Consider the following 27,580-nt stretch of genomic DNA (forward strand, 5'->3'; position numbering starts at 1 on the left):
CATCCATCCATCCACTACAAAAGGATTTATTAATAGTAGGAGGCTGTTGCAAAAGTATCATAAAAACTGGATTTCAAGGTTTCTTTTAAACCGCTGAATTGAACATTAAGAAGTTATAACAACACCAGGAAAGATTATTCCAAAAGATAAAAGGCCTTCCACTGCACAATAGACCCAAGACATGTATTGCCCTAAAAGGCACACCACAGCAGGGTGTGCTGCTTAATACTTGCAAAAGAATTAGAACCTTGGCACTCATACAAAAGGCTGTGAATTAACAAATTTGTAATTACTTTACATTAACCCAAATGTAAAATACACAGTTAATGGGGTTATTCTCTTGCATACACTCAAGGACAGGAAAACAGCAATTGCTGATGCTGTTCTTGTGCAATTACTCTTTTCAGTGGGTGGAGAAAAAACACCCCACCTCCCACCCACAATGGTAAATACTTCCCTTCTGTTATATATGGGAAAAATCTGACCTCAGCCAGTGTGAGGCTTGAGAACCTGCCTTCCAAAGGGAGGGACCTGTTCCATTTTGGTGAGCTCCCAAAGAGGAAGATGTGTGACAAAATGAGTGTCAAGCCGAAGATATCCGTGGGAATCGTCTGGGCTCCTTTTGCAAAAGGACAGGTAGTGTGTCTCCAACTTTTCTAAAATGTGCTCATAAAAGCACTTTTGGGTAGGGGGTGTGGACCAGAAATTATGAAGCCGCTACTGTTTGTGACCTTTGTTCCTTAATTCTATTAGTCTCATTCTCTTTGCTAGAAAGGGGAGTGGGCAGGGGATAAGTAATATAGAACCAGCTACAGTTCTAGCACAGTTTTAAGAGCTCTGGATGAGAAGGCATATTCAGTCCCAAAGGCAATATTTACCTTGGTTTTGTTCTAAGTGCAAAAAAGTTGTTTGATTCTACTTGGTTTTAACAACTGAAGCACAGGATAACTTTTTCTTTCCCCACCTCCCTTTATCACCAGTGTAGACCGCAAAACTCCATTTATTAATACCACACACTTGTCATGAATGCAATCTTCATTTCTTGGTGAATACTGACTTTCTAAATATGAGAGAAAAGGATCGTTAGACATAATTGCATTATAATTTTTAGCCATTCACATTCTTTATTTGTTCAATATGGGAGTTCCTCTCATTTTAATTACATCCTGGAGTGGAGATTTCTGGATTTACATCTTTTGGAACACAATGAAATAAATGCAATGATGTTTGTTTCAATCATCAGGCACAGCATACACTGTGCCATTAGATGTGATTATACTTCCTTCCAGATGATACCTTCCACCACCATATATGTCAGTGGTTTTCAGACCAGGGGTCGTGATCCAGTACGGGGTCGTGGAATGTCAGGCACTGAGTCTCACTGCTGCAGGATGATCCGTGGGCAAGCTAAGGCAGGCTTCCTGCTTGTCTTGGCATCACAGACTGTGCCGCACCCAGAAGCAGCCAACAGCAGGCCGGGCTCCTCCGTGGAGGTGGGGCAGAATTTATAGGGCTCTGCACACTGCCCCTGCCCTGAGCACTAGCTTTGCACTCACATTGGCTGGGAACCAATGGCTGCTGGCTGCTTCTGTGGTGCAGCCTGGTCTGTGGTGCCAGGAGAGGCAGGAAGCCTGCTTTAGCACTCCTGCTGACTGGGAGCTGCTTGATGTAAGCCCCTCCTGCGCAGAGCTATAACCTCTCTTGAAAGCCAGAGCCCCCTCCTACAGCCCAAAACTGTCATCCTCAGTACGGATATTAAATAAGTTAGAAAGCTAATTGACTTGTCAATGGAATTTTCATCAACTACTCGATTAGTTGATAAGGGGGCTCTGGCTTTCGAGGCTCTGATTTTTCAATGTAGTAAGAGCCTGGTGCCACCAGGCTCTTACTACTGTATATTGAAAAAGCAGAAGCGCAGCATCTGGGACCTAGTGTGAGCTGGCACTGCTTAGTCCTGGCTCATGTCATTTCCCCCCCTGCCTCCCCTGATCCCTCAGGAGATGGTGCTGGGGGGAACCGGCTTTTAAGCCAGCTCCCCACAACACCAGCTCCTGCTTCTCCCTCTGCTTTCTGCCTCTGATACAGAGGCAGCAAGGGGGCGGGGGGAAAGCAACTAGTCAAGTAGTGACTGGACTACTCAATAAGCCTAGTCACCATATTTTCTGGGATGCCTAGCACCTGCTCCTCCAGTTAAAAATCAATGACTGTTGCAGGTGTTCACCACATCTAAAAATTAGATTCTCTATCGGAAAGAAAGCCCTACAAAAAACTTACTACATCAACCCCCACACTGCTTGAAGCTGAGCTTTTCCTTAGGAAAAACCCAGCCTCTGCTGTAAGGCTGGTTCTTCAAAGCTGGGAGGGCATCATCATCTTCAGTCCCTTGTTATTCAGCCAGCAGCAGCATTAACTTTTGTTATAGCCCAGTTCAGCTTTTTTCTCAGAAACAAAGAATGGAAAAGAAACAGACTCTCTCTCCAGCTTGGCATGTGTTTTCTCCTGTTACCAGCACAATCTCTTTGTACACTCTCCATTTCAAAACTGTAAAGTGCACCTGAGGCATGACTTGTAATTCCCTATGGAGACAGCCATTCTCCACCTACACACACTATTTAAACCAAAACCAAAACCAAAAAATATTTATTCTTCTTGAAAGTTACTCCATTTCTTCAATCCATTTCCTAGTAAATTTTATCCTAAATATCACAAAAATTAGAATGTCTAGATTGATACAAAGATGTAATACATAACATTCTGCTTTGGCTGGGTTTCTCCCTCTCTCTTCATCAGCCCACAATATTGTGATGTGTAGGCAGATGAAGCTTCTGGGATCCCATGTCCCAGAAAGAATGTGTATAATATAGGGCCAGATTTAGGAAAGAGCCCATCATTCAATGTTCCAAGTGCTTTTGAAAAATCTGGCTCCAATGGTGGAGCTGGGCACTTTTTCAGACATATCTCAAAAACAAACAACTGCCCCTTTCTGTACAAGCAAGGAAATTAAAGTTTGTAGGGGACAGAATCTGTTAAGCAACATTGAAAATGAAATTCCCACTGTTTGACATGTGAATATTTCAGTTATACTGTGCAATGGGGTCTGGGAGTGCTCCACCCCTTTGAAAATCTGTTAGGTTTCAACATTTGTCAACGATATACACCTTCTTGCATCAGAGAGTAAGTGATGCCACTAACTGATGTGGTGAACAAGAAACTTACTCTATGGACAAGTTGTTTCATACGTGCCTATTTTAGCATTTCTTCCACTTTCAAAGGGGAAAAAATTCTCTTCTAGCCCAGTTAGGTATCAGTGGTGGAGACAGGATACCAGAGTAGATGGAACACTGGTCTGATTCTGCATGACTGTTTCTCTTACAACATAATTTGCTGGTGTTGAGCTATTTCATCTTAAACGTGTTTGTTTCAAAATCTCATTTTGGTGTTAGCTAAAGGATCTCTTTCAATTGTGACACAGTTTATAGAAGAAAAATAAGAACATAAGACAGGGATAAACAATGAAGACTTGGTTTTGTATTTCTGGCACTGGACTGGACCCAACCTCAGGAGACCTGGGTTCCATTCATGCTTTGCCACAGACTTCCTACCTGACCTTGGGCAAGTTATTTAATCTGTGAGAGCCTCCATTCCTTATCTGCAAAATGACAGTACTTCTTTTCTCACAATCTTTGTTCTGTTTACACTGTAAACTCTTCAGAGCAAGACTGTGTATTACACAATATGTACCAGTGTGATCAGAGAATTAACCTGGGATTTGGGCATCCTGGATTTACGTCTCTGTTCTACCACATGCTAATGGTGTGACCTTGAGAAAATTACTTGGCTTCTCAGATTGTGATGATAAGCACATTAAAGATTGTAAGATGCTCCAATAATGCAGAAATGTGGACAATATAAGTAACTAATCTTAGCTGGGGATCTAGGTGTTACCAAATTAATATATTTTATGAAGATTACTTGGACTTGTCCCTTGAATCCATTGGTCTTCCAGTAATTCATATCCTAATTGACAAGCTCCATTCTCATTTTCCACTGCAAACAACTGAAAGTGTTGCTCAAGCAATGAGCAGTCCGGTGGCACTGTAGAGACTAACAGATATATTATATTACGAGCTTTTGTGGACAAAACCCACTTCACTGCCTTTTGTAGTGCGTTAACTAATCTTTGTGACAGAGGATAAATGGACACAAATCAGACATCAGGAATGATAACACACATAAACCTGTTGGGAAACATTTTAACCTCCCTGGACACTGAATAATGGATTCAAAAGTAGCAATTCTTCTGCACAGGAATTTTATCACCCAGCTACAGAGGGAGACAGCTGAACTAGAATTCATTTACAAATTCAACACTATCAACTTGGGCTTGAATAAAGTGAACACACTACAAAATCAATTTCCCCAGCCTTTGCTATTTGCATTGATGTATCAAAAGCTATGAAAGGGACACATCCCGTCTGATTCAAATAGCATCCGTAAGACGGGTCGTGCAATTGGCAGGTAACTACTATTGCTGTTAAATATACTCTGGATTCTGTAATTTCCATTCCAACTCATCTGATAAAGTGGGTTTAATCCACAAATGCTCACGTTAGTCTCTAAGGGTATGTCTACACTACAGCACTATTTCAAATTAGCTCACTGCCTCCCAGGCTGGCGTGGACCCCCCCGCCCCCCAGGAGTTGGTCGAGAGCGGGGAAGTAGGGGCAGGTGGCAGCCACTGCTGTGGTGCCACCCTGGTGGCTCTGGCGTATGCCTGCCGCAGCTCTTTGACTTTCAGGCGCACCTGCTCCTGGGTGCGCCTGTGACCCTTTCGGGCCATGGTAGCCGCTATGCCGCGTTCCTCCGCCTAGTGCAGAGATCATGGACGTTGGGGGCCTCCCCCCAAACCACAATGAGGTCCATGACCTCCACACTAGTCCAGGAGGGCGTGCGCTGTCTACTGGCTGGCCCCTGGGTGCTGGGGGACTGGGCGGGGGATGGCTGGCTGTGACTGGCTGTCTGCCTCACCTTGGGGCCACTGGGTCAGGGGCAGAGACTGCTGGCAGGCCTGGCTCTGGCAAGTGCCGTCTGGCCAGAGTCTACCCCTTTAAGGGCCTCGGGACTGGGGGAAAGGAGAGGAGTTTTCCTGGTTTGGCCCATAGTGGGGGAACTGGGAAGGGCTGGAAGCCCCCTAATTCGAAATAAGTGTCTACACAGAACTTATTTCGAATTAGCTATTTCGAATTACGCGTTACTCCTCGTAGAATGAGGTTTACCTAGTTCGAATTAAGCACTCCGCTAGTTCAATTTAAATTCGAACTAGCGGTTTGTATGTGTAGACACTATTAAAGTTAATTCCAACTAACGGCTGTTAGTTCGAATTAACTTTGTAGTATAGACATACCCTAAGGTGCCACAGGACTGCTTGTTGTTGTTTTTAACTAACACACACAGCCATCCTTCTTAGACTTCTTGCTCACACAATTAATTCTTATTGGCACACATAAACATGAGAGGAGCCTTGCCTGAATCTGGAGTGTTGCCCTGAATCTGGAGTGTCAAACTTCCAATTTATTCCTATAATAAAGAACTGAGAGGTGTTAGCTACAAAGTGCTGCAGAGAGGACACTGCTGCCTCCAGGCACCTAGGAACCATGAAAAACAGACTGTTTCATGCCTTTGAGACCTCCAGCAGTCTCTTCTCCCTTCTACATCTGCACTGTGCACTTCAAAGACAGCTGAGTTGATTTAAAATCTAACTTGTGCTTAAAGCACTACTTTGGGACCAGTCAGTTCTCATTGCAACTTTTAATTAAAAAGTCACTGTAAAGCAGCCCAGCCACAGCTCGGTGCTGGAGCTTGGCTAGAAGAAAAATGTAATTTTCCCCTGTGAAGCTGAGCTATTTGAAAAGAATGAGGAGAGAAACTGTGCTGTGTCCCCCCCTCCAGTCTAGCTGCCAAGTTTTCCAAGCATCGACCTCCGACAAACCTCTCCTTGTAGATAGGAAAAGTATCCAATTTACCTTTCAAACAACTCAAGTCCCATTCACGTCAGTGTGAGCGACACGTGAGCCAGACAGATGGACTAGGCCCAACACAACAGCTGCTCTCTATGGCACAATGAGGTCAATTCCAGCCTTATGTACAGAGCTGCCTAAATTACTTTAAATGATAAAGAAAATAACCACCTCCTTTTCAATGTAATAGGCAATGGAAGAAACCAAGTTACCTTTACAAAGAACAAAAAATACTATAGTGAACCTTGTGAATGTTTCTTTCTGCTAACATTGTTAACATCCCCTATATCCAGAACGGTTCTTTTCCTTGCAAGTAACTAAAGCCTTGTCTACGCTATTGCTTAAATAGATATTACATTGCTCTGAGCTGTAAAAAGCCCTGCTTCCCCATGTGAGGTAACTTACATATGCTTAAGCTGTGTCTACACCACACTATGTTGGTGAGAGATGCTCTCCCATTGACATAATTTCTGCCTTTTGTTCAGGTGGATTATGTTGACGGGATCATGCTCTCTTGTCGTTTTATCCCGGCTTCACCTGACCTCCTAAATCAATGCTACGTTGCATTGATTGTAGCAGGGCCAATTTAGTGTGGTATGAAGACACATGCTTAAATAGACACTTTCAGTAATTTCATGCAGAGCAGAACATATACAAGATGACAATGATTTTCCCTTTCAGTGGTTTGAAATGACCCGAGATCATCTTGAGAATTCCTATTCCAAGGAATGGATGTGAAAGAGAGATCATTTTTGTTAGTTGAGTGAACTGTTCTAACAAAGAGAATGACGGGTGTTCTATTATCTGAAAAAGTAGAATAAAATACCTATCCATGAAGGTGATTTTTTTCTTCTTTAAAAACAGGTTCTACTTGATGATTGTAAATTACTTTTCAAGGCTCTACATTCACTTGAGGTGCAGTTATGTGCACTCAGGGATCTATTACAGCATTTTCCTATGCTCTTCAACTGCAGCCCCGATCCTGCAACTGGGTCCATGTGGGTAGACCCATGCAGAGTCTAATTCAACATAGATCAGTTTGCAAGATACAGACCCAGATTTCTTTCCATTTTTGCCTCCTGTACTCACATCAGAACAGGTAATAGAGATGTAGCCATGTTAGTCTAGTCTAGCTGAAACAAAAAACGGGACTTTAGCACTTTAAAGACTAACAAGATGGTTTATTAAGTGATGAGCTTTCGTGGGCCAGACCCACTTCGTCAGATCAAATTGTGGAAGAAAATAGGCATGACCATATATACCAAAGGGATACAATAAAAAAAAGTGAACACATATAACAGGTATATCAGAACAGGTGATATACTTGTTATTTTAGTGCAGTGCATTTGCACACAATCTGTTGTTTAATGTAAATTCTGCTCCAAAACAGGTTTCTTTCTAACATAATTGCTCAGATACATGATCTACCTGACTTGTATTTCTTATTAACAGGCACGGGAAGGAGTGGAAAAGGGGCCAGAAGTGGTGAAAGAAGCTGGCCTGATTGATAAACTAATAGCCGAAGGTACTTTTCAAATGGAAAGAACATATTTAAATACAACTAACATTATTCACGCTAAACACACTAATAGTACCCAAGCAATGCTCCAGCATCTTCAATGAAATAAAATCCCTAAAACATTTAAATAAAACAAAAACACTATCTTTTAACATTTTTAGAAAACTTCAAAGTGCTTAAAATCAACAGAAATCTGTACAAGTTTTCTCCTTACCTTACAATTTTTTCACCAATGTATTGGATTCCTGAAGTGGCATGCACATTGACCCAGAAACCCCCAATTCAACCTGCCCTTCCCTTGGCCAGCAAGAGCATGTAGGTATTTTAGATTTCTGGTGATGTTATCTTAGCAGCCGCTTTTGCGCAAAAGCTTGCCAGCTGTCTACACTGGCCGCTTGAATTTGTACAAGAGCACTGGCATTGTAATGTACAAAATCAGTGCTTCTTGCGCAAATACTTTCACGCTCCCACTTGGGAAAAAGGCCTCTTGCGCAAGAATACTTGCACTAGAGGGCCAATGTAGACAGGGAAGAACTGTTTTGCGCAAAAAAGACCCGATGGCTAAAATGGCGATTGGGGCTTTCTTGCGCAAAATTGCGTCTAGACTGGTCACGGATGCTTTTGTGCAAAAGCAAATCTTTTGCGCAAAGGCACTTGCCAATCTAGACACGCTTTTGCGGAAATACTTTTAACAGAAAAACTTTTCCGTTAAAAGTATTTCTGCAAAATCGTGCCAGTCTAGACGCAGCCACTATGTATGTATGTCCTCCTTAATCACTTATCATGTAACTGTATATTTTATGAAGCTGTACCAAAGGAGGCCTAACTATACACGATGGCTACATCTAGACTGGCATGATTTTCCGCAAATGCTTTTAACGGAAAAGTTTTCCGTTAAAAGCATTTGCGGAAAAGAGCATCTAGATTGGCATGGACGCTTTTCCGCAAAAGCACTTTTTGCGGAAAAGTGTCCGTGCGAATCTAGACGCGCTTTTGCGCAAAAAAGCCCCGATCACCATTTTCGTGATCAGGGCTTTTTTGCGCAAAACAAATCTGAGTTGTCTACACTGGCCCTTTTGCGCAAAAGGACTTTTGCCCAAACGGGAGCAGCATAGTATTTCTGCAAGAAGCACTGATTTCTTACATGAAGTCAGTGTTCTTGCGGAAATTCAAGCAGCCAGTGTAGACAGCTCGCAAGTTTTTTCGCAAAAGCAAGTGCTTTTGCGGAAAAACTTGCCAGTCTAGACACAGCCCATGTATGGCCTTACATAGGCGTGTGAATTAGGCTGAAAATATGTTTCCTACCCCCACTCCTCCATAACCTCCAGAAAAATATTCTCCAAACGTTTCTAAGGTAGTGGACAGCTGCCTACGTTGCAGTCTTTATAGTGCTTGGGAAGCTTAGAACTCTGCGGAAGTTTTGCAGAAGTAGCAAGAACCCAATGTTCATTTAGAGTTGAATGAACTACTGTCTCCCTGTCTGTCAGAGCATTGCCTTGTACTTGTACACTGCTGCCCCCTACCAGGCACTTGTGTGCCACAGTATCTGAATGCTCTACCGTAATGTATTTATTTTCAGAGCACCTGTGAGGTAGAGCAGTGTTTCTCAAGCTTTTTTTTTTTTTTCATAAAGTACCCCTTTAAAAAAAATTATAAGTTCCCCCAGTACCTACAGTTTTCAGGCACAATTTTTTTCTACCATTGCAACACATTTGTTTAAACACCTTAATCTTAGCTGGGCGATGAAATTTTTGGGTGTAAAAAGTACAAAAATAATAAAGCGCTGTAAAACTTAAAACAAAAATTCATTTTTTTCCAAATTTCAGTTGTGTTAACATACCCCCCCAAACTTCTCTCAAGTGCCCCAAGGGTATTCGTACCACTGGTTGAGAAACACTAAGGTAGAGAAGTGTTGTTAGCCTCTTTTTCAGCAGGGGAACAAACCAACAAAGTCACTTGTAACATCAAAGATACAGGCAGCCTGCAGCAGAGTAGGGAACTGAACCAGGGACTCTCAAATCTAGGACAACATTGTAACCATTCCCCCATTATTAATTATCATTATTGGTATTATTGCAGCACCTAGGAGGATTAGGACTCCACTGATGTAGGTATAGTACAACCACAGAACAAAACACCAATCCCATGAGTTCCTTTCTCACTAAGCTAACAGCTATATCCTTCCTCACCCGCCCTTGTTGACCATCTCTTAGCTATTCAGAAGGGTGAAAGTTTGCTCTCCTCTGGAAGCCAAGCTATTAATAGCAGCAAAAGCTCCAGATTCAGAACTCTCCGAATGATAACCTAGGCAAATGGCTGAGTTGGGTTAGAAGCTCTTCAATAAGGATCTAAAGAAGAAAAGCAGAGTCATAGATTAAGCTGCAAGATCCTCCCCCGCATCTAAGCATATAATAGCTTTACAAATGACACATGACTTATTCCATATTACCTGCTGTATAATAACGTTCAATTGTTTTGAATGGGAAATTTTAAATACAAAATGTACTTCCTTTTGACCTTTACCTTTTTCCTTTCATTTGGGCTAATCACAGGGTGTGATGTTAAAGATTATGGAACCTTGCTGTTTGATGACATTCCCGATGACCCACCATGTCATAATGCAAAACATCCCAGAAGTGTTGGGACAGCAAACAAGAAGCTAGCCAGCGTTGTGGAAGAAGTGAAGAAGAGTGGAAGAAACTCTTTGGTAGTTGGCGGAGATCACAGGTCTCTTGTTATACTTGTCTGTATAAAAAGCATGAATGGCTTTAAGAGCTGCATAAACTAGGGGTGTTAAAATGCATGTAATGCTGAAAATTTCGGCAGTTACACATGGGGAGGCAGTCAGTTCCCTGGGAACCAATGCACACCAGAAACCACTTTTAAGCTGGCATCCCACATTTACCAGGAGCCTGTAACTGTGAATGTTAACTGATGAGTTGAGGCTCGTTGGTTAATCATATACACTGCTACACTTACTAGCACAAACTACCCAAATGAGGAGTCAACTCATTTTTAGCTAAGTCTTATCATTTTGGTTTTCAAAACTAACAGCTGTCTGATAAATCTGATCAAAAGTCTTTGCCCATGCCAACACCACTTAGCCAACAGTTTCCTACACTGCAGTGTTCACATTTAAAACATGTAGGAGGAACCCTCATTCCAGCAGAGGATTTATGTATATTTGGGTCCTGATCCTGAAAACACTTATGCAGATGAATAATTTTACACACTTTAGGAGTGAGTAGTTAATGTGGCTGTTCACCAAAGTGTGGCTCCAGCAAAGCATTCAAGCATTTAAAAATGTAAATAGTATTGGGATTCCCTTGAAGATCTCTCTTTATCCAGCCTCCCAAGAACTCAGTTTGACTCCAGATTTCATCTCTCAGGTATCCTAATTTGGCATACAGCAGAGGCAATGAATCTTTTTTTGGCCAGGGGCCAATACAATGACCCACAGAAAAATCAGTGGGAGCCACACACAAGTGAGAAGCAAAAAAACCCCAAACAAAAAACTTCCCCAATTCATTCACCTGGCTCCACTGAGACCCAGCCTGTGCTGGCCTTCCCCCCTTCAGTGGAGCAAGCTGGTGCTCGTGTTCCATCTCCAGGGGGTGGAGGGGAGGTGCTAACGCTTGAAGAGTTGCCGTGGGGCTGGAGTGTGAGTTTTCCCCACTGCAAGGGGAAGCCCTGCACTCCTCCATGGGATGGATCCCAAATAAGTCAGGGGTTGAATCTGGCCTGCAGGCCTTATGTTCCCAACCCTGGGCATGTAGCAATGCTACACTGAGATGATCAGGGAGCATCACAGCTCCAAAGTTATACAGAGACTCTCTCTTTGTATACATTTATACACATCTCATTGTATTTACTAGACATTGCATCACATACTTTATGATCAGATTGGTTAATCGGTAGGAACTGATCATCCCAGTATCACATGCTCTGTCCATCTGTCGTCTATGTTTGGACTTCCTCTTTACTTCAACTGTACACTCCTGATTTACTTTGTCCCTTGTTATCTAGTTCATAGTAAAGAGTTCCCTAGGCATTCTCCCTCATCTGAGCTAGCTCAGACATTGTCTTTTTAGCCTACTGACCTAGCACAAATGTCCTGTTTCAACCTGATGATTCATTCACCTCCCTAATCCTATCTTCCAAAGAATGAGGCCCCTGGTGTTAATACTTCAGGGCAGGTCTCAACCACAAATAGTCTCATTCCCTGCACTGAGACTATTCAAACTGTGAGCAACTTTAAGCACTCCTAGCAAAGTGAAGGGGACAACTCATGTTCTACATGTGCATGAGTGCTTTGCTGGATCAGGACCCAAATTACCATTCAGGATCAGGGCATCTGAACCGTTGTGAACTCACTAAGCAGTGCTCCTGCCAGTGTTACAGCCTTTTGCTCTATGCTTCTGTGAGTGTGTTGACCCCAAGCTCAACTCCATGGTACACAAGAAGCCCCAGCCTTTCCTTTTCCAGACTTCCCTTCACAGAGAGTATAGCATTTCCAGTGCACGAGAAGCCTTGCTGGGCTGCACAGAAGGCTGCAGATTTTCATCTTCCGAGAATGCTTTGCAACAAATGCTTTTACAGATACGTTTAAAGTGGTGCTTTGAGAAGGAAAATATGTTGTGTACTATACCATGAAATGCATGTTTACATACAACTCTCTGTGTATCCAGCTTGTCAATTGGAAGCATATCTGGCCATGCAAAAGTTCACCCTGATCTTGGTGTAATTTGGTTTGATGCCCACTCTGATATTAACACTCCACTGACATCAACATCTGGAAACATTCATGGGCAGCCTGTGGCTTTCCTCCTAAAGGAACTGAAGGACAAGGTAATACAGCCATCACCTATTTATATTGCAAATATCTTGGGAACTGACCCTAAACAGAGGTGGGGTCTTGCTCATCTTTTGCTCCCTGATTACTACAGTAACATTTAGAATGAGTAGGGGAACCGAACCACCTAGTTCCTCCCATTGGGATCCTGTTTCTCCCAGTGGATTTCCCAAGGCTCCTGTGAGAAAAGTGTCTGGCAGTCCCTGTACAACTAGGGGCTTCAAAGCTCTGCTCATGGTTGGAAGCCATGGCAAAGGAAGACTCCCAGGGACCCAGTGTCATATGGCTCATATTTGGGGGGCAAGGTTTGATATTCTGCCTGCTCTCAATCCATCTTATCTTTCTACACACACTTTTTGGGCATTTTAAGAAATCAAGCCTTCTCCACCCTCCCCCAACTTTCAGGATGAGACTAGTTATGGGGTTAACATAATAAAAATAAAACCTCTTTATTCCTCTTAGATGCCTGAAGTTCCAGGATTCTCATGGCTAATTCCATGCCTGTCTGCTAAAGACATTGTGTATATCGGACTAAGAGACGTGGACCCTCCTGAACAGTGAGTCCAGTTCCTCTCTCAGTAGTGCTCAAATGTTACCTTTTCCTTGCCTAAATGGATGCGTGGTGGTGGTGCAGACTGCAGAATAGGTGCCTCCTTGACCAGTGCAAGGCTTAATGGGATGTGAATTGGAAACAACTGGCTAGGCAGCAGAACTGAAGAAAAGGACCGGGGGATGGAGGGAAATAATGCATCACAAATTGAATACGAGCCAATAATGCGATGCAGTTGTGGAAAAAGTCAAATATTATGTGAACAGAATGTTGTATGTGAGACCCAGGAGGTAACTGTCCCACTCTGCCTGGCCTGGCAAGGCCTTAGCTAGAATACTGTGTCCAATTCTGAGCACCACACTTAAGGAAATAAGTGGCTAAATCAGAGTTTGCCCACAGGAGAGCAACACACATGAAAAAAAAAAAGTTGTAGAAAATCTGGCCTCCAAGGAAGTGTTAAAAATAAAATGTTTGTTAGTCTTGAGAAAAGACGACTATGGGGGGAATCTGGTAACAGTTTTAAAATATGTTAATGGGGGTGCTAAAGCAGATGGTGACCTATTGATGTGTCTGTCCACTGAAGGAAGAGAAATAACACCATCAACACTTCTTCTCTCCTTTCAGCTCTCACCACAAATCATGTCTGCTCCTCTCCTGTACTGAGCAGTCTCTCTAAAGATGCAGTCCAGCAAGAACTCTCACCTTTCTGCCCATCTCCTACTCTGAACATTCATCGTTTTCACCCTAGTCTATGTCTCATAGGTCTCTTTCCTCTTTGTCCTCTAATGCCCAACTTATCTCTTACCTTTTCCTGCTCTTCTCTGCCTCTTCTCTTAGGCTAAGAGAAGTAGTTTCTTTAGAAGATCATCTGGTTCTTTCCTCTGCAACTCATCTGCTCTTCCAACCAAAAAAGTCTTTCATCAACTGCGCCTGCCTTTCTAACTTTTGTTCCCTATCCCTTCCTCTGTTTGCCTAAACCATCACATGTTTAAATCCAAATTTGAGAACTTAAATATTGAGTTGTAGGCACCTAAATGATATAAGGCATCCAAATTCATGTTAAATAAATATATATTTCAAATATAACCAAATTTGATTAGATGCCTACATATGTGCTAAAGTTCAAAAATTAAACATTTGAATAAAAGCAGAATACTTTCTTCCCTTCTTTTGCTTGTATAACTCATTCATCTGGTTGACGTGTAAATAATTTGTAAGCAGATATAAAATGTAAAATTTACTTACTTGTACTTAGTTCTCTGATAGAAGATAAACATTTCAAAAGTCTGCAAAAGTACATTTACAGAATGCTGAAAATACAAAGCACTTTTAGTTGCAGTCATAAACCATTAATGGGTCTGCCATATCTCTTTCAGCTGTTTTCTGAAATCCTTGGGTATTAAATACTATTCAATGACTGAAATTGATCAGCTTGGGATTGGGAAGGTGATGGAAGAAACACTTGATTATTTGCTGGCCGAGTAAGTAAAGAAACTACTTCATTTTTATATAGGATAAAAATTACACTGCCACCCATTCACAGAAGTGATCAGATGAATCATCCCAGAATTTTGAGATTCCAGTCAATCACTGAAATGCTTCAGGGATGCTGCACAGATAGTTGCCAGAATAGTACAGGCAGTCCCCAGTTATGCGGATCCGACTTATGTCGGATCCGCAGTTACGAACGGGGTTTGCTCCGCGTCTCCCTGGTCTGATGGAGACCAGCAGACCAGGGAGACGGGGAGCAAAGCCTCTGAGGACGCCGGCAGCGGGACAGCCGCGGCGCGTCTGGGCTGTCCCGCTGCCCGCGTGCTCTGCGGCTCCCTGGTCTGCTGGTCTCCAGCAGACCAGGGAGATGCAGAGAAAAGCCGCAGAGGACCCGGGCGACGTCTCCCTGGTGTGTTGGGGGGGAGGGGGGGGGAAGGGGACGCAGCTAGTACGCCCCCCCCAGCAGACCAGGCTTTTCTCCGGACGCCTGTGGTAGAGCAGCTGGGCCGCTGCCGGTTGGTCCCGCAGCGCTGCGCTGGGCGCTACTGGACCAACCCGGCAGCACCCCAGCTGCTCTGCCCCAGGCATCCCCAAGTCAGCCGCTGCTGAAACTGACCAGCGCTGACTACAGGAATCCCGAGGCAGAGTTGCTCTGCCCCGGGCTTCCTGGAATCAGCCGCTGATCAGTTTCAGCAGCAGCTGACTTGGGGACGCCTGGGGTTCTTAAGTTGAATCTGTATGTAAGTTGGAACTGGCGTCCAGATTCAGCCTGTTGAAACTGATCAGCGGCTGATTCCAGAAAGCCCGGGGCAGAGCAACTCTGCCTCAGGCTTCCTGTAGTCAGCTGCTGGTCAGTTTCAGCAGCGGCTTAATCTGGACGCCAGTTCCGACTTACATACAGATTGAACTTAAGAACAAACCTACAGTCCCTATCTTGTACGTAACCCGATGACTGCCTGTACAGCAAAATTGTACAAGGACAGAGGGCGAAGAGGTGCCCTATATGCAATAGGACTACATGACTGTGTTAAGTTCAACTTACATCTAAGTATATGGCACGTTTTGCAAAAACAACTCATACATATAAACAAGCCCAATTTATCTACTGACAATATAAAGACAGAAATTCAGGGGAAAAAAATTACAGGAGATCCACTAAGTATTTTTGATCATACAGTCAAAGATCACATCAAAACTCCCCATATTATGTATATTTAACACATGGTGGGTTAATTTTAATGGTATTTAAACTGGCAGCTAATTTTGAAATAAATACTACAATTAGCCTCACTGCTGCACACAGTTATGGCAAAGTCTCTTTTTGGCAGTGAATGACTACAAAAGAGCATCAGGCAGTACTCTAGGCCCCTGGGTAACTTTGGAGGCGTTTAGTGTCTTAATGCTAGGTGCTTTATGGCAGGGACTCTTTTTGTTGTTTGTGTACAGTGCCAACCACAGTGGGACCATGACTGGGGCTCCTAGGTACTACAATAACACAAGTAGTAATAAATGTCTCCATACTGGCTCTGAGGTCTTCTTCCCACTCAGAGATCAAACAGAGCTAGGTTGTTCAGGCTTCTCCGCCTGCTGCTATTCCTAGAACTCTGCCCTCCTCAAGAAGGGATTCTCCTCTGTTCTTGGGGCTACAGTCTTATGTAGAGTAGTAAAAAAAAAAGGGTATTAGTAGCAGCAAGGAGTGATGGATTAAATTTTAAAAAACAGCACAACTTTAGACAGAATTCAGGAAGAACTTCGTTACAGGGCGATTGTAAAACTGTAACAGTCTCACATTGGGGAATGGTGACAGCATCATCAATTTAGTTCATTTTACTCTAGAGAATATATTTTAGAGAACATTCCTTTACTGGTAGCAGGATCGATTAGGCGACCCAATTGGCTTCCCCTGTCTCTAGTGTATACTAGATATTTCATATACAACTTACAAAAATCGAGGACCCTATTACTTGTGCCACTGTGTTGCCATCCAAAGCAGTTATGTCATTCATAATTCCTTTATCTGACACAAATGTTTTATAAGTAGGACACAAAAAGCCTGAATCAGGAGGATTAAGTTTTTCCATTGTTTGTGAAGAACAGTTTCACAGGGTGCACTTTACAGCTTTTCAGAACGCATGGGTTTAATTCTATTCTCTTGCTTTCCTCCAATAAAGAAAGAAGAGACCAATTCACTTAAGTTTTGATGTTGATGGATTGGATCCCTCTCTGACACCAGCTACAGGCACCCCAGTTGTTGGAGGAACGACTTTGAGAGAGGGAATCTATACAGCAGAACAACTTTTCAGAACAGGTACAACCACACCTGAAAATTCTTGATACCAGTTAAGATTTAACATTTACAATGTCTCCCTAGAGCCTTTGAAGTATTGTGGTGAGGGGGTTTTCTGACTTTGAGATACATTAAAGCAATGAAAATCCAATATGTAAGAGAAATGCACAAAATCAAGTAAGTGAATAGGAGATTCAGTACTGCTAAATTACTCTCCTTTGTAGTAATAATGTAGGATGAAGCGGATGAGCTTATAGTTTAGCTGTGGATGGACAGAGTAAAGTCTGATTTAGTTCTTAGTCTATAGCTAAAACTAGGTGAGCACTGCCTATGCCAGACTTGTCAATAAAATTACAACAGCTCATATCTCTTGACTAGGAGAAAGAAAAAAAAAAGGAACCACTGTACTTGCCATGTCTGATTTCGATTACGGAATGGGTAGTGACATAGACCTGGCAGAGCTTCCCCTGCTGAATACTCACTAGACTCCTATGTCTGAAATCCAAGTACTGGATAGTGCGTTCTATTAAGCCCACTCAGTCTGAGAAACACCTCTGGTCCCTCAGGCTCACTCCTCCCTCACTGACACTCCTTCTTTGAAGTGAGATTCCATCATCCAAATGTAACAGACTTCAAGACCAGCGCTGAACTACCAACCCCCAAGTCTCACCAATAACCTAAACACACCCTGTCTGCCTGACACTTCACTCAGTAAGCACAAGAGACTTAGGATACATGCAAAAGTAAAACAAAGCCTTCACAGATATCTCACCTGCCTTTGCCCTCACCACTCACAGACCTTTGGGTTTTGGTCAGTCCTGGGAGTGTCCCAAAACCTCCCTCTCTCCTGCTCAGTCTTGTCTTCCTGTTCTGGTTAGTGAGAGGTAGCTGATAAGTACAGGTCATATCCTTTTATAACTTCAAGCTCCCTCTGGCATTTGACACTCCTGGACTCCACATCGGGTGTTCAGTGCCCTCCCTTAGGTGATCCCTTTTTTGGTAACTACTCACCAAAGCAGAAAGCCTGGTTTCTTGCAACTTGCTACCTTCTTTAGGATAAGCACTGTACTGCCAGAGGAAAATCATTCAGGGTTTACAGCACTTGACTGGTTGTACACTATCTCCACCTCTTGGCATTCCCATCCAAAACGGAGGCCAAAAGGTAACGGAGAAGGTGCAAAGTTGTTGTAGCTGTGTCAGTCGCAGGACATTAGAGAAACAATGTGGGTGAGGTAGTATCGTGTATTAGACCAACTTCTGCTGATGAGAAAGTCAAGCTGTTGAGCTACACAGAGCTTTTCTTCAGGTTTGGGAAAGGTACTAAGAGTGTCACTGCTAAATACAAAACCAAGCAGATGGTTTAACATAAGTAATTTAACACATATTAAAAAGCCAATTCAAATTTAAACTTTCCAGAAAACTTTGCCCACAGCATTCTAAATAGTGAATCCAAATGATCTGAAGACCAGTGTGCCCACATCTAGTAATATCACCTCACCTTTTGCCTACGGATTAAAACGGCATTTGTATTGAAAATGCCATCAAAGCAGAAAAAGTGTCACTGTTTCGTGGTATAAGAAAAGAAAATGAAATATTAATGAATAGTGACACACACAAGCATTAAAACTGGAGGTGTCAGAGCAGTGAGTTAAGTAGCAGGTATCGAATACCCAGACATTCTGGAACCAAAGATTCAAATTTCATCAAATATCTCTTCATCCTCCCCTGAGAGAGAGAAACTGTACCACATAGCTTGGCCTCTGCCCAGGGCTTTTGGATAAGACCTTTAAGTGAGGTCTGGTCTACTCTCATAGTATCTTTTGCACAAATAAAGGATTGACTTATGTCCAGGGCTTGACAGTTAACGTAACAGGCGAATAGATTTTAATCCGGTGTGGCCGCGCAGTGCGGTCAGCGCATGCGCAGAGCACGGCTGGCGAGCAAGGCTTGCTGCCGCTTGTTGAGCCCTGCTAATGTCCATAGGCTAAATTTCCTGTGCTGTCCTACTATGTAGCACTCTAGTCTCTTCATAGTTGTTGCACTCCCACCACAGCTACTTGAGTTTTAGTGCAAATTAGTTACTGAAGTGCTTTTGTGAATTCGTTGGAATACAGGTGGTGTTTGATAAAATATAAGAAACAGACATGAAGAAAGTTAAATATTACCTGCGACTATCCAATGGGCATAGAGCTAGCGAAGCTGGCTCCTAAGACTTCTTCTTTATATCCCTGGGTTCAGACAACATATTTGGGAGTGGGACTGGATGGGTTTGAGGATATCCAGAGCATTCTGCGTAGCTGTGCCTCAGATAGCATATGGACTCTTGGGGACAAAGTGTATGAGCTCTTGGGGTTCAAATTAGACTAGTCCCCAAACAATGCCTGAGGCTGAGTTAGAGTCATAACTAGCTCTGTCACATCAGCTCCTTGTTGTGGTATCCAGTAGAAGATAAGCATAGTAGAAAAATTGGCTCTAAATATCTGCATCCTACAGTGGCAAAAGGCACACTACTGGTTGAGCCTTCTTATACTAGCCTTTGTTAATGTTGATACAGAACAAAGGCAAAACCCAACAGGGGAAAAAACACATCGTACCTTGGAACCTTTCTGGTAGTGAATTTGGAATTACACAATTTCATTTTCAGGTCAAGTATCAATTTAAAGTTTTCTGAGTATAACTGTCATTTGTAATTACAGGGTTGCTATCAGCAGTAGATATTATGGAGATCAATCCATGTCGTGGGAAGACACGAGAAGAAGTTGACTCAACAGTCAACACAGCTGTTTCAATTATCTTGTCCTGTTTTGGTAAAGCACGTGAAGGTTCTTGTATATAGCTCAGTCACAAAAATCCATCTGAACATATGCAATTATGTTCCAACACGTTTTTCAGTCCTAAAGTATAATATTTTGTTAATAATAGTTGCTTACTGATCCACTTTGGTGAGTTCAAGCTAATGAACAGTAATTGTCACTCGTACTAATGGAGGCTGGTGAAATAAAGTGACAGATCTGCATAATGTTTTCTACTTTATGACAAATTCTAAAAATCACTCTGTTACCCAGGGTTCTTTCAACCCAAACCTCTCAGTAACTTTTACGCTCTGCGAGGTGGTGTCAGGAGATAATTCAGGGGAGACATGGTCGTCCGACTGATAGATGGATGGTACAAACAGGACAACACAAGAGTGCTTTCACTTAAAGCTAAACTTTACTTAGTCTCAAGCACTTACACACATGTGCAACAGGTTAGTAAAACACCTCCTTCCTCGATAATAACCGAAGTTGAGCGCGGCTCTCGAGTGGCACCAGGCAGGCTTCCGATGGCCAGTCTTCCATCTGCCAGATGTAAAGAGTCCTCAAGGAGTCCTCAAGGTGTCCATCCAAGTGTTTCCAAAATTGTCCCCCACATCTCAAACTTTCCTTCCCTATTTATCCATTAATATTACAATAACATGTCACTCAAAAACTTGTTAGGCAAGCACTTTTTAAAGGTTAGGCAAGAGGCTTTCTTCTGATCATCACTTTCACCAGATGTGTTTTTTCTTTTTCAGAGACTCCAGGCTCGTGGGCCCCGATAGATATATGTCTTAGGGCATTTAGACAAACCTCCTGTTTTTCTTAATGTATAGCTCAGCAATTACACTAGAGATTCGGCCGTCAGGAAGGATGCGGGGTCAAGCTGCCCTCTCTGTGGCACCCAAAATCCCCTTCTTCCCCCTACCTGACTTGGTCATGCTGTCTAGGCCTATTTTGGGCCTGTTAGCTTGGTTGCTAAAGTTCAAGCAGTAAGCAATAGTGGTTCAGGCACATTACTGGATTTGCCAAAATCTCCCTGTACAACACCAAACCATTTATTACCAACACTGCAGCAAATCACATTATTACTTCTACTTATTGGCCTTCTTTTTTCTCTATAAAGTTCTTGGTTCGTTAAAAAGAAAGTGGACATTTTTCTTATGTACTAAGCAAAGTTTTCTCAAAGAAATTGCAAACATTTAGTACTAGATAATCCTCCCACAAATTTCTACATGCAAACTTTCCCACTACTGTATATAATAACATTACTTTAACTCAACTTATGCATTACTGGAACTTGAAATAACACATCTAGCATTTTATCTTAGACATTAAAAAGAAATTGACCATTTAAAATACTGAGTACCTGGATCTGGGAAATAGTTTTATAATGGGTATGCATGTTTCACCATAAATTAAAGATAAATTATCATTACACTGAAATTTTGCTGACAGATTTACATGTTTGGGGGAAATTCTATGGCTTGTGTTCTACAGGTCAGACTAGAGTAGGGCTGGGCAACATGCAGCCAGGAACTGGATCCAGACCGCTTAACACTTTGATTCAGCCGGCCCACAGACTGCATCTAGCTGCTTTCTAATTATATCCTGTTGCCCGTTTCACTGAATTTTCAGGCGGTAGCTATGGTAGCAGGGTCCTATTTAAATAGCTCCCATCTGTGGTGCTACTCCAGCAGAGGCCAGAGCTTCAAAACCTTTAAATAGCCGCAGCAGCCCTGGGTGGCCCACCAGGTAGTGATAGGGCTGGGAGCCACAAGTTCTTCAGTATATTTTTAATTCAAAGACTCTGGCCCCACACAACTCAGGGGAGGCTAGTCCCCAGCTTCTGCCCCGCCCCTTCTGGGGGTGGAGCCGGTCCGTGACCATGTACTAAAATTCATTAAGTGGCCCCACTCCAAAAATTACTGCCTACCCCTGGACTAAAGGATTACAAATTATCCTTTCTGGCCTTGGAATGCATGTCTCTATGAAACCATGGATTGGAAACACAGCATGGAAACGCCCTCTGGTGACTTATGACTAAACTGAAAATTTTCCAGCCTGATCACAGTTAAGTTGCATGACTGGGCCTTATACACAGTTGTTCAAGTCTGAGTTTCCTCTCATCAAATACATTATATACAAAAATACCTAGAGTGATTGTATTTCCCAAAGGGAAAACAGGATACTAGTGGAGCCCTCCGCCCATGCCAGGTTGGCATCACTGTTCACCTGAACCCAGCCTGCCCCCCATCACAACTTGCCCCCTCCCTTGCATAATTTGTTTGCAAGAGCAAATGGGACAAATGCCCACTTTTGCCAAAAACTGTTGTGACAGCAAGGACAGGGCTTAGAAAAGGGACTTTCCTGACCAACACAGGACATACAGTTACCCTGGAAATACCTGATAGTTAAACAGTCAACCCCAAGCAGGCCTCTGCATTCTCCATGTTGCCTCCGATGCAGAGAACAATCTTTCAATTGTTAGGTATCAGGCCTTCTTTCACCTCCTGCAAATATGATTCTTCATTCCTGTTGTGTTTGCCACAAAAAACTAATCCATGCTGCCATTGCCTTGGAAGCTGCGGGTCTCACCGTCAGTTTTAAAATCAGCTACTCAAATGTAGAACTGAAATTGTACACAAACTCTGCTTTGCTGGGATAGCTATTTAAAGCGTGAGCCAAAAAAAAGCACTTTCTAACCAAAGTAAGCAACATTAGACAATCGTTCTTTTTAGACCACTGATGGTCAAGATAAGAGATTAAAGGGCTCTCAAAACAGTACTGGTGTCTGTTTCTGCTGCTTAGTTACCATATTCCAACCGTGTAGGGTGACAACCTCAGAAGTATGTGCAAAGCTCATTACTAGACATCAAAAGGAGGCTATCTTCCAATACTTTTTTTGTATTTAAAAATACTTAAACCCATTGGATAGTAATTTTATTGCCTAGCTAAAGACAGAATAACTCAGGAGACAGTTAATAGAACAGCTTTATGTCCCAGTTTCAAACTCAGGCTTGTAATGGCCAAGCATTATCTTTTGATAGTCTCAATCCACTTTCACATGTTGTCATTTCTGTATTGAACAGGAACTGGAGGAGCTTAGATACTCAGCTACTGAAACATTAGGTAGACACTAGAGGAGTAATTTACATTGCTGCAGCTTGCTTAATGAATACACAAAATATTTCAGGCTCCAATTTTAAAAGGCAAGAACAACCTCAATATTTTAGGGTTACCAATAGCTCTAAACATTTGCTCCTGAAGACGGGAGGCTAAATTCTTTGTTATTCTGCACATAAGACTCATTACCTTAAATAGATGTTACACAGAACTGCGGATGTACATTCTGGTCCTAGGCCAAGCCCAAGAATTATTTCTATAGCGTCAGACTATCCTGTAGTGTGTGTGTGCATGTAGTTGCTGCTAAACCTGGTCAGAGGGCACATACAAACCAATAATGTAGAATGATACTTATATAACATTTTTCATGTATACATCATAAGCTTGTTGAGAAAGGTGAGCAAACATCATCTCAGTTTTGCAGAGGAGTAAACTGAAGGACAGGGAGAAAAAGATTTGACCAAAGTGATATAGCAGAGCTGAGAACAGATCTCAACCCTTCTGTGTCCCAACCCTACCCACTGACCCTTTGACTCTGCCCCAGAATAACCGTTGGAGTAGCCTCTGGAGAAGCAGACTAAACTTCCAAGATGTGTACCGGATTTCTAGGGGGCACTGAGGTGCAAGTGTGTTACCAAATCCAATCTGGCAGACATGAGACTCACTTAACCTAACTTCAGAATGGAGCACAACAGCTTTTCAAACAGCATGCTGAAGTACCACTCTACCTGTCCTAAACTGTTCTGAAGTTGTCTACCTTATGCAAACTGTAAGATAAATACAAGTAAGGCCGCTCATAATTACCCACACTGGACTACACATTGAACCTCTACAAATTTAACCTCTTTAGTCCAGCACCCAGCTGAAGATTTAGGACACAGTGACTTACACATTCTCAGCAACCACTATTTTTAAATTAAAGAGCATGGCACATAAATAATAAGTCATAAGATGGTAAAACAGTATCATCATAAACTTCAAAGGGTTTTTTTTAATTAAAAAATTATTTAAAGATGTCAAATATGATCAATATTTTACAAATCTTCATTGAGACTATTTCTACTGACAGTACACATACACCAATAAAACCTGAAGAACTGAGTAGTGGATTATTCAAACCTAAAATAAAGCTTAGGTGTCATAAAAATCCAATAAAAATTACACTATTTCCCAACTAGGGAAGATAAACATCAACCAGCAAATCTTAATTGAATATACATATTTTAAACATAGTTCTATTTCAGATAGCCAAAGGCTAGTAATCTAGTAGCCTGTTAATTCACCCTAGATCAAAGCCACTGCTCATCTATTTATTTTAATGAAGACATAAGTAAATTCCCTATTTTACAGTTAGTCATCCACAATCATTAAAGAGACTAAGGCCAGGTCTACATTACAAATTGTGTCACACAGATGCGTGTGAAAAATGCACACCCCTGAGTGATGTAGTTATACCAACTTAACCTCTGGTACATACAATGCTGTCAATAGGAGAGCTTTTCCTGTTGAAACAGCTACTGCCTCTCATGGAGGTGCATTAGCTACGCCAAAGGAAGATGCTCTCCTGTTGGTCTAGTAGTGTTATCACTAAACTGCTGCAGCTGTGCTGCTGCAGCACTGTATGTGTAGACAAGCCCTAACTCCCCAACCGAGGAAAGCATTTAAGCATATCCTTAGCTTAAATTAGATATGCAAGTCCTACTAACTTAAGCCACTAGAACTTAAGCATGTAGTTAAGCACTCTTCCTGTGGGACTAACCTTGTTCATATGACCAAAAATCAAGAGCAACATTAATTCCTCCTTCTCTGCATGAGCAGGAAGTCAAGTAAAGGAACTTATACATGAAGAGCCTCACTATGCCATTTCTGCTCATGCTGGATAGCATCGTATTACATGGGTAGCCCCACTGCCTTCAAAAAAGCAGTATTCAAGGTAAGTGAGGGTACTAATGTACGTAGCGATTACGGAGACAATACTGGAGAATTACAAGTGAAGCATTCAACTTTATGTTTAGTTCCTGGATTAATATCAGCTCCCAGAATTTGAAGAGAGAATCTGGCTGACATTTAGGATTGATGTTTTCATATAAAAGAAAACTAGGTGTTTATACACCACCATGCTGGGCACCTTTGAAAAAAGCTAAGCTAGACAGAAATAAGGAAAACAATGATGGCTCAAAGATGGATACGAAGCTGCTTTACAAAATAGTTAACTATTATACATTCATCTATATGTGCCACTCTTTGCAAGATACTTTTCAACAGCTCATCAGGAGAAAGGCAACGCATACCTTAGCTAATTTCTGATATAAATAGACAGGATAAGCAGTGTGCAGGTGGATGGCACAAACTGATTCATCACATAAATCAAAATGGAGAAGCAGTCTGGAGATGGTTCCTTACCACATGGCCAAGTTCAGACCACAGAAAGTTTCATCCTGATCAATATAAAAATCACACAGATGTTGTGTATACTGGCTAAGCAACATTAACAGGCACTTGGCTAGGCTGTGGTGCTGGGGACCCGCTGTTGATGGGTTGCTGAGGAATAGCAGCTGGTTCCATTTTGCTGATGTGTGTTATGAAACGTAGACGGAGTTTCAAAGACGGTCTTAAATTGCAAATAATTTTCTCTACCTATAAAAATAAAACAAAAAAGAACACTCAGGATACATCAACACTGTAGCTGAGAGCATACTGCCCAGTGCAGGCAAATGGACATGTACTAGCTCTTCTCAAGCTAGTTCACTAAACACAGCAGTATAGCTGGGGGATAGCAAGAGCTTTGGCTTGGCTAGCCACTAAATACATTCCCAAAGGGCAGGGCAGATTTGTGCTCAAGCAACTAATTTGAGCTGAAACTTGTGCTACCATCGCTATTCCAGTAGTACATCTGTCTTTCCACATTCCCCAAAGCATATTCCCAGCTGCAGTATAGATATATTCACACATGCCAACAAATGCATTATCAAAACACAAAGTAATCTTACACTTTTTAATGCAAAAGAAGAATGATACTCTAAAATAGTATAGCAAGACAGATTACCATAAATGCTCCCTAAATGAATCCCAAATCCTCATTAATTCTAATCCCCAAACCTCCTCGGTCTACAAATCAAGTAAAATGCATTAAAAAAACATAACATTTATCTGGGCTTTACAATTTGTTTCAATAAAAGATTAATGTTCATGAACCTTTTTTAGTGAACATTGGATGATTTTTTTTTTTGCTTTTGCAACAAAACCAGATAAAATGTGGTTATTTAATTTGAACCCAAAGCTCAAAGAGAAACTCAGAAGGTGCAGATTGGAACAGCACAAAAATTGAAAACACTGATGTTTATATAACAGCATTCTTACTGGCATCTCTTAAAGAAAATCAAATTCTAGTCACAATTGCCCAGTGGTTTGAAACCTGTCTCAAAATCTGACCTACAGCTTGTAACTATGAAAATCTGTACCAGTAATTGACTGGGAATGTATACAGACTGATTACCTGTGAAGGGTTTTGTGACCCCTTTACATTTAAGATCGTGCACAAAAAGAAATCATGGTACAAATTGTGACTTTGCTCTTAGTGTCAAGGTATATTGTTCACTTACTTGATCTTTCACACTATCCCCAGTAAACATGTACTTCATATGATACAAGAAATCACATATAGGATCCATATAATTCAGATGTGTGCTGCACTGGTCCACATCCAGAAGCATTTCATAAAATGCCACCCCAATCTTTTTTCATAAATAAAAATAACAAAAATAAAAAGATTAAAATGTGTGCTGTCTGGATTCATGAGCTATATTTTTTAATTTTATTATTTTGTGAAGGAAAAATACATTTATTATGTACATCTTTTATTTATTTGAACATCCTGTTAAAACATTCGTTTTCTTGTGAAAGCAAGCAATGATTCCTCTGCTAATGTACACACACTCGCATTAGATCTCTCTGACTCAGCATGAGTACAAACAGCATTGTGGCCATGGTAGCTGAGGCATGGTTATGCCAAATACATACCTACCAGTTTCACATGAATTTGCACGAGGCATGGCTCAACAATACCTATGCTGCCCTTCTGTAGTACCATATCTACACAGCTATTTGTGCTCATAATAGCTTGATGAAAGCTAGGCAAGAACCTGTAGACATGAGCAGAGGAAGTACTCTCCTACCTTTATAGCAGGGGTGGGCAAGAGGTGGCTAACAGGCCGAATCCAGCCCACAGCTGCCTCGCTAGCATCCTTACTACAGAGCAGCTGCAGCCGCTTTAAACAGCAGACTGCTAATTGCTATGCAGTCTGGGCAGGAAGGAGAAAACTGTGTGCACTGTCCCCGCCCCCTAGCAAAATCCTTTAGCTCCCATTGGCCAGTTTCTGGCCAGTAGGAGCTGAGAAATTAGGCTGAAGGCCCCCCCCTTACTCTCTGCCAGCCCTGCCCCCTCCCGGCCAGTCCTCCCTCCCCCGATATCCCGCGGCCAGCCCCATTCCGCCTGACTCCCCCCCCCCCCACGACCAGCCCAGCTTTCTGTTGGCCCCCCATCTCCCCTAGCCAGCCTATTTACCCCCCCCCCCCATTAGCTGTTTCCAGGCCTCCCCCTTCCTGGCTGATCCACTCCCTTCCTGGCTGATCCTTCTCCCCCCATCTCACCCCATGAAGCATGTCCGTTTTTTTTTTTTTTTAATGACTACCTGGTAACCCCTAGCAATGATCCAGGTTCTTGGAGTCTTTTTTTTTTTTTTTTTTGGCTCAACAACTTTGGTGTCCCCCCTCCCCCCTTCCCCAAAATTTCTTCCCGGTGTTTTTTTTTTGAGGGGTGGTATTTTTGTTTCAGCCATCTGGTAACTCTACTCAGACCCCATACTCGCTGCTGCACTGCAGTCCTCTATCCCAAGCTCCCTTACACACCCCACCTGCCATCACAGACCCCCGTGCCTCCTCCA

At 42.3% G+C, this 27,580-nt stretch overlaps 2 protein-coding genes across 3 annotated transcripts in view; one reads left to right on the forward strand and one right to left on the reverse strand.

Moving 5' to 3' along the window:
* The first annotated feature begins 476 nt into the window (after positions 1-476).
* Positions 477-19,735, forward strand: ARG1 (arginase 1). The gene is made up of 8 exons (XM_006118623.5): positions 477-636; positions 7,470-7,542; positions 10,089-10,263; positions 12,225-12,384; positions 12,851-12,945; positions 14,315-14,419; positions 16,601-16,737; positions 19,413-19,735. Exons 1-8 carry the CDS (start codon positions 565-567, stop codon positions 19,550-19,552), a joined length of 957 nt encoding a protein of 318 aa, XP_006118685.1. The 5' UTR covers positions 477-564; the 3' UTR covers positions 19,553-19,735.
* A 3,867-nt stretch (positions 19,736-23,602) lies between these two features.
* Positions 23,603-27,580, reverse strand: part of MED23 (mediator complex subunit 23) — a 55,591-nt gene continuing 51,613 nt past the window's right edge. For both annotated transcript variants that reach the window (XM_075924183.2, XM_075924182.2), the window contains exons 29-30: positions 26,240-26,371; positions 23,603-25,274 (exon numbers count right to left, since the gene is read on the reverse strand). In XM_075924183.2, the coding sequence (XP_075780298.1) occupies positions 25,116-25,274; positions 26,240-26,371 (291 nt within the window). In that variant the 3' untranslated portion in view covers positions 23,603-25,115. The remainder of the gene's footprint in view (positions 25,275-26,239; positions 26,372-27,580) is intronic.

Source organism: Pelodiscus sinensis, chromosome 3 (assembly GCF_052426305.1).
Source record: "Pelodiscus sinensis isolate ZL-2025 chromosome 3, ASM5242630v1, whole genome shotgun sequence".
Lineage (NCBI taxonomy): Eukaryota > Metazoa > Chordata > Testudines > Trionychidae > Pelodiscus > Pelodiscus sinensis.

Excerpts from the sequence above, each read along its gene's own strand:
- ARG1 (XM_006118623.5), top strand. The coding sequence starts at position 565 with ATGTGTGACAAAATGAGTGTCAAGCCGAAGATATCCGTGGGAATCGTC. Across the intron at positions 637-7,469 it reads CTCCTTTTGCAAAAGGACAG|GCACGGGAAGGAGTGGAAAA; the intron begins GTAGTGTGTCTC and ends TCTTATTAACAG. Across the intron at positions 12,385-12,850 it reads TAAAGGAACTGAAGGACAAG|ATGCCTGAAGTTCCAGGATT; the intron begins GTAATACAGCCA and ends TATTCCTCTTAG.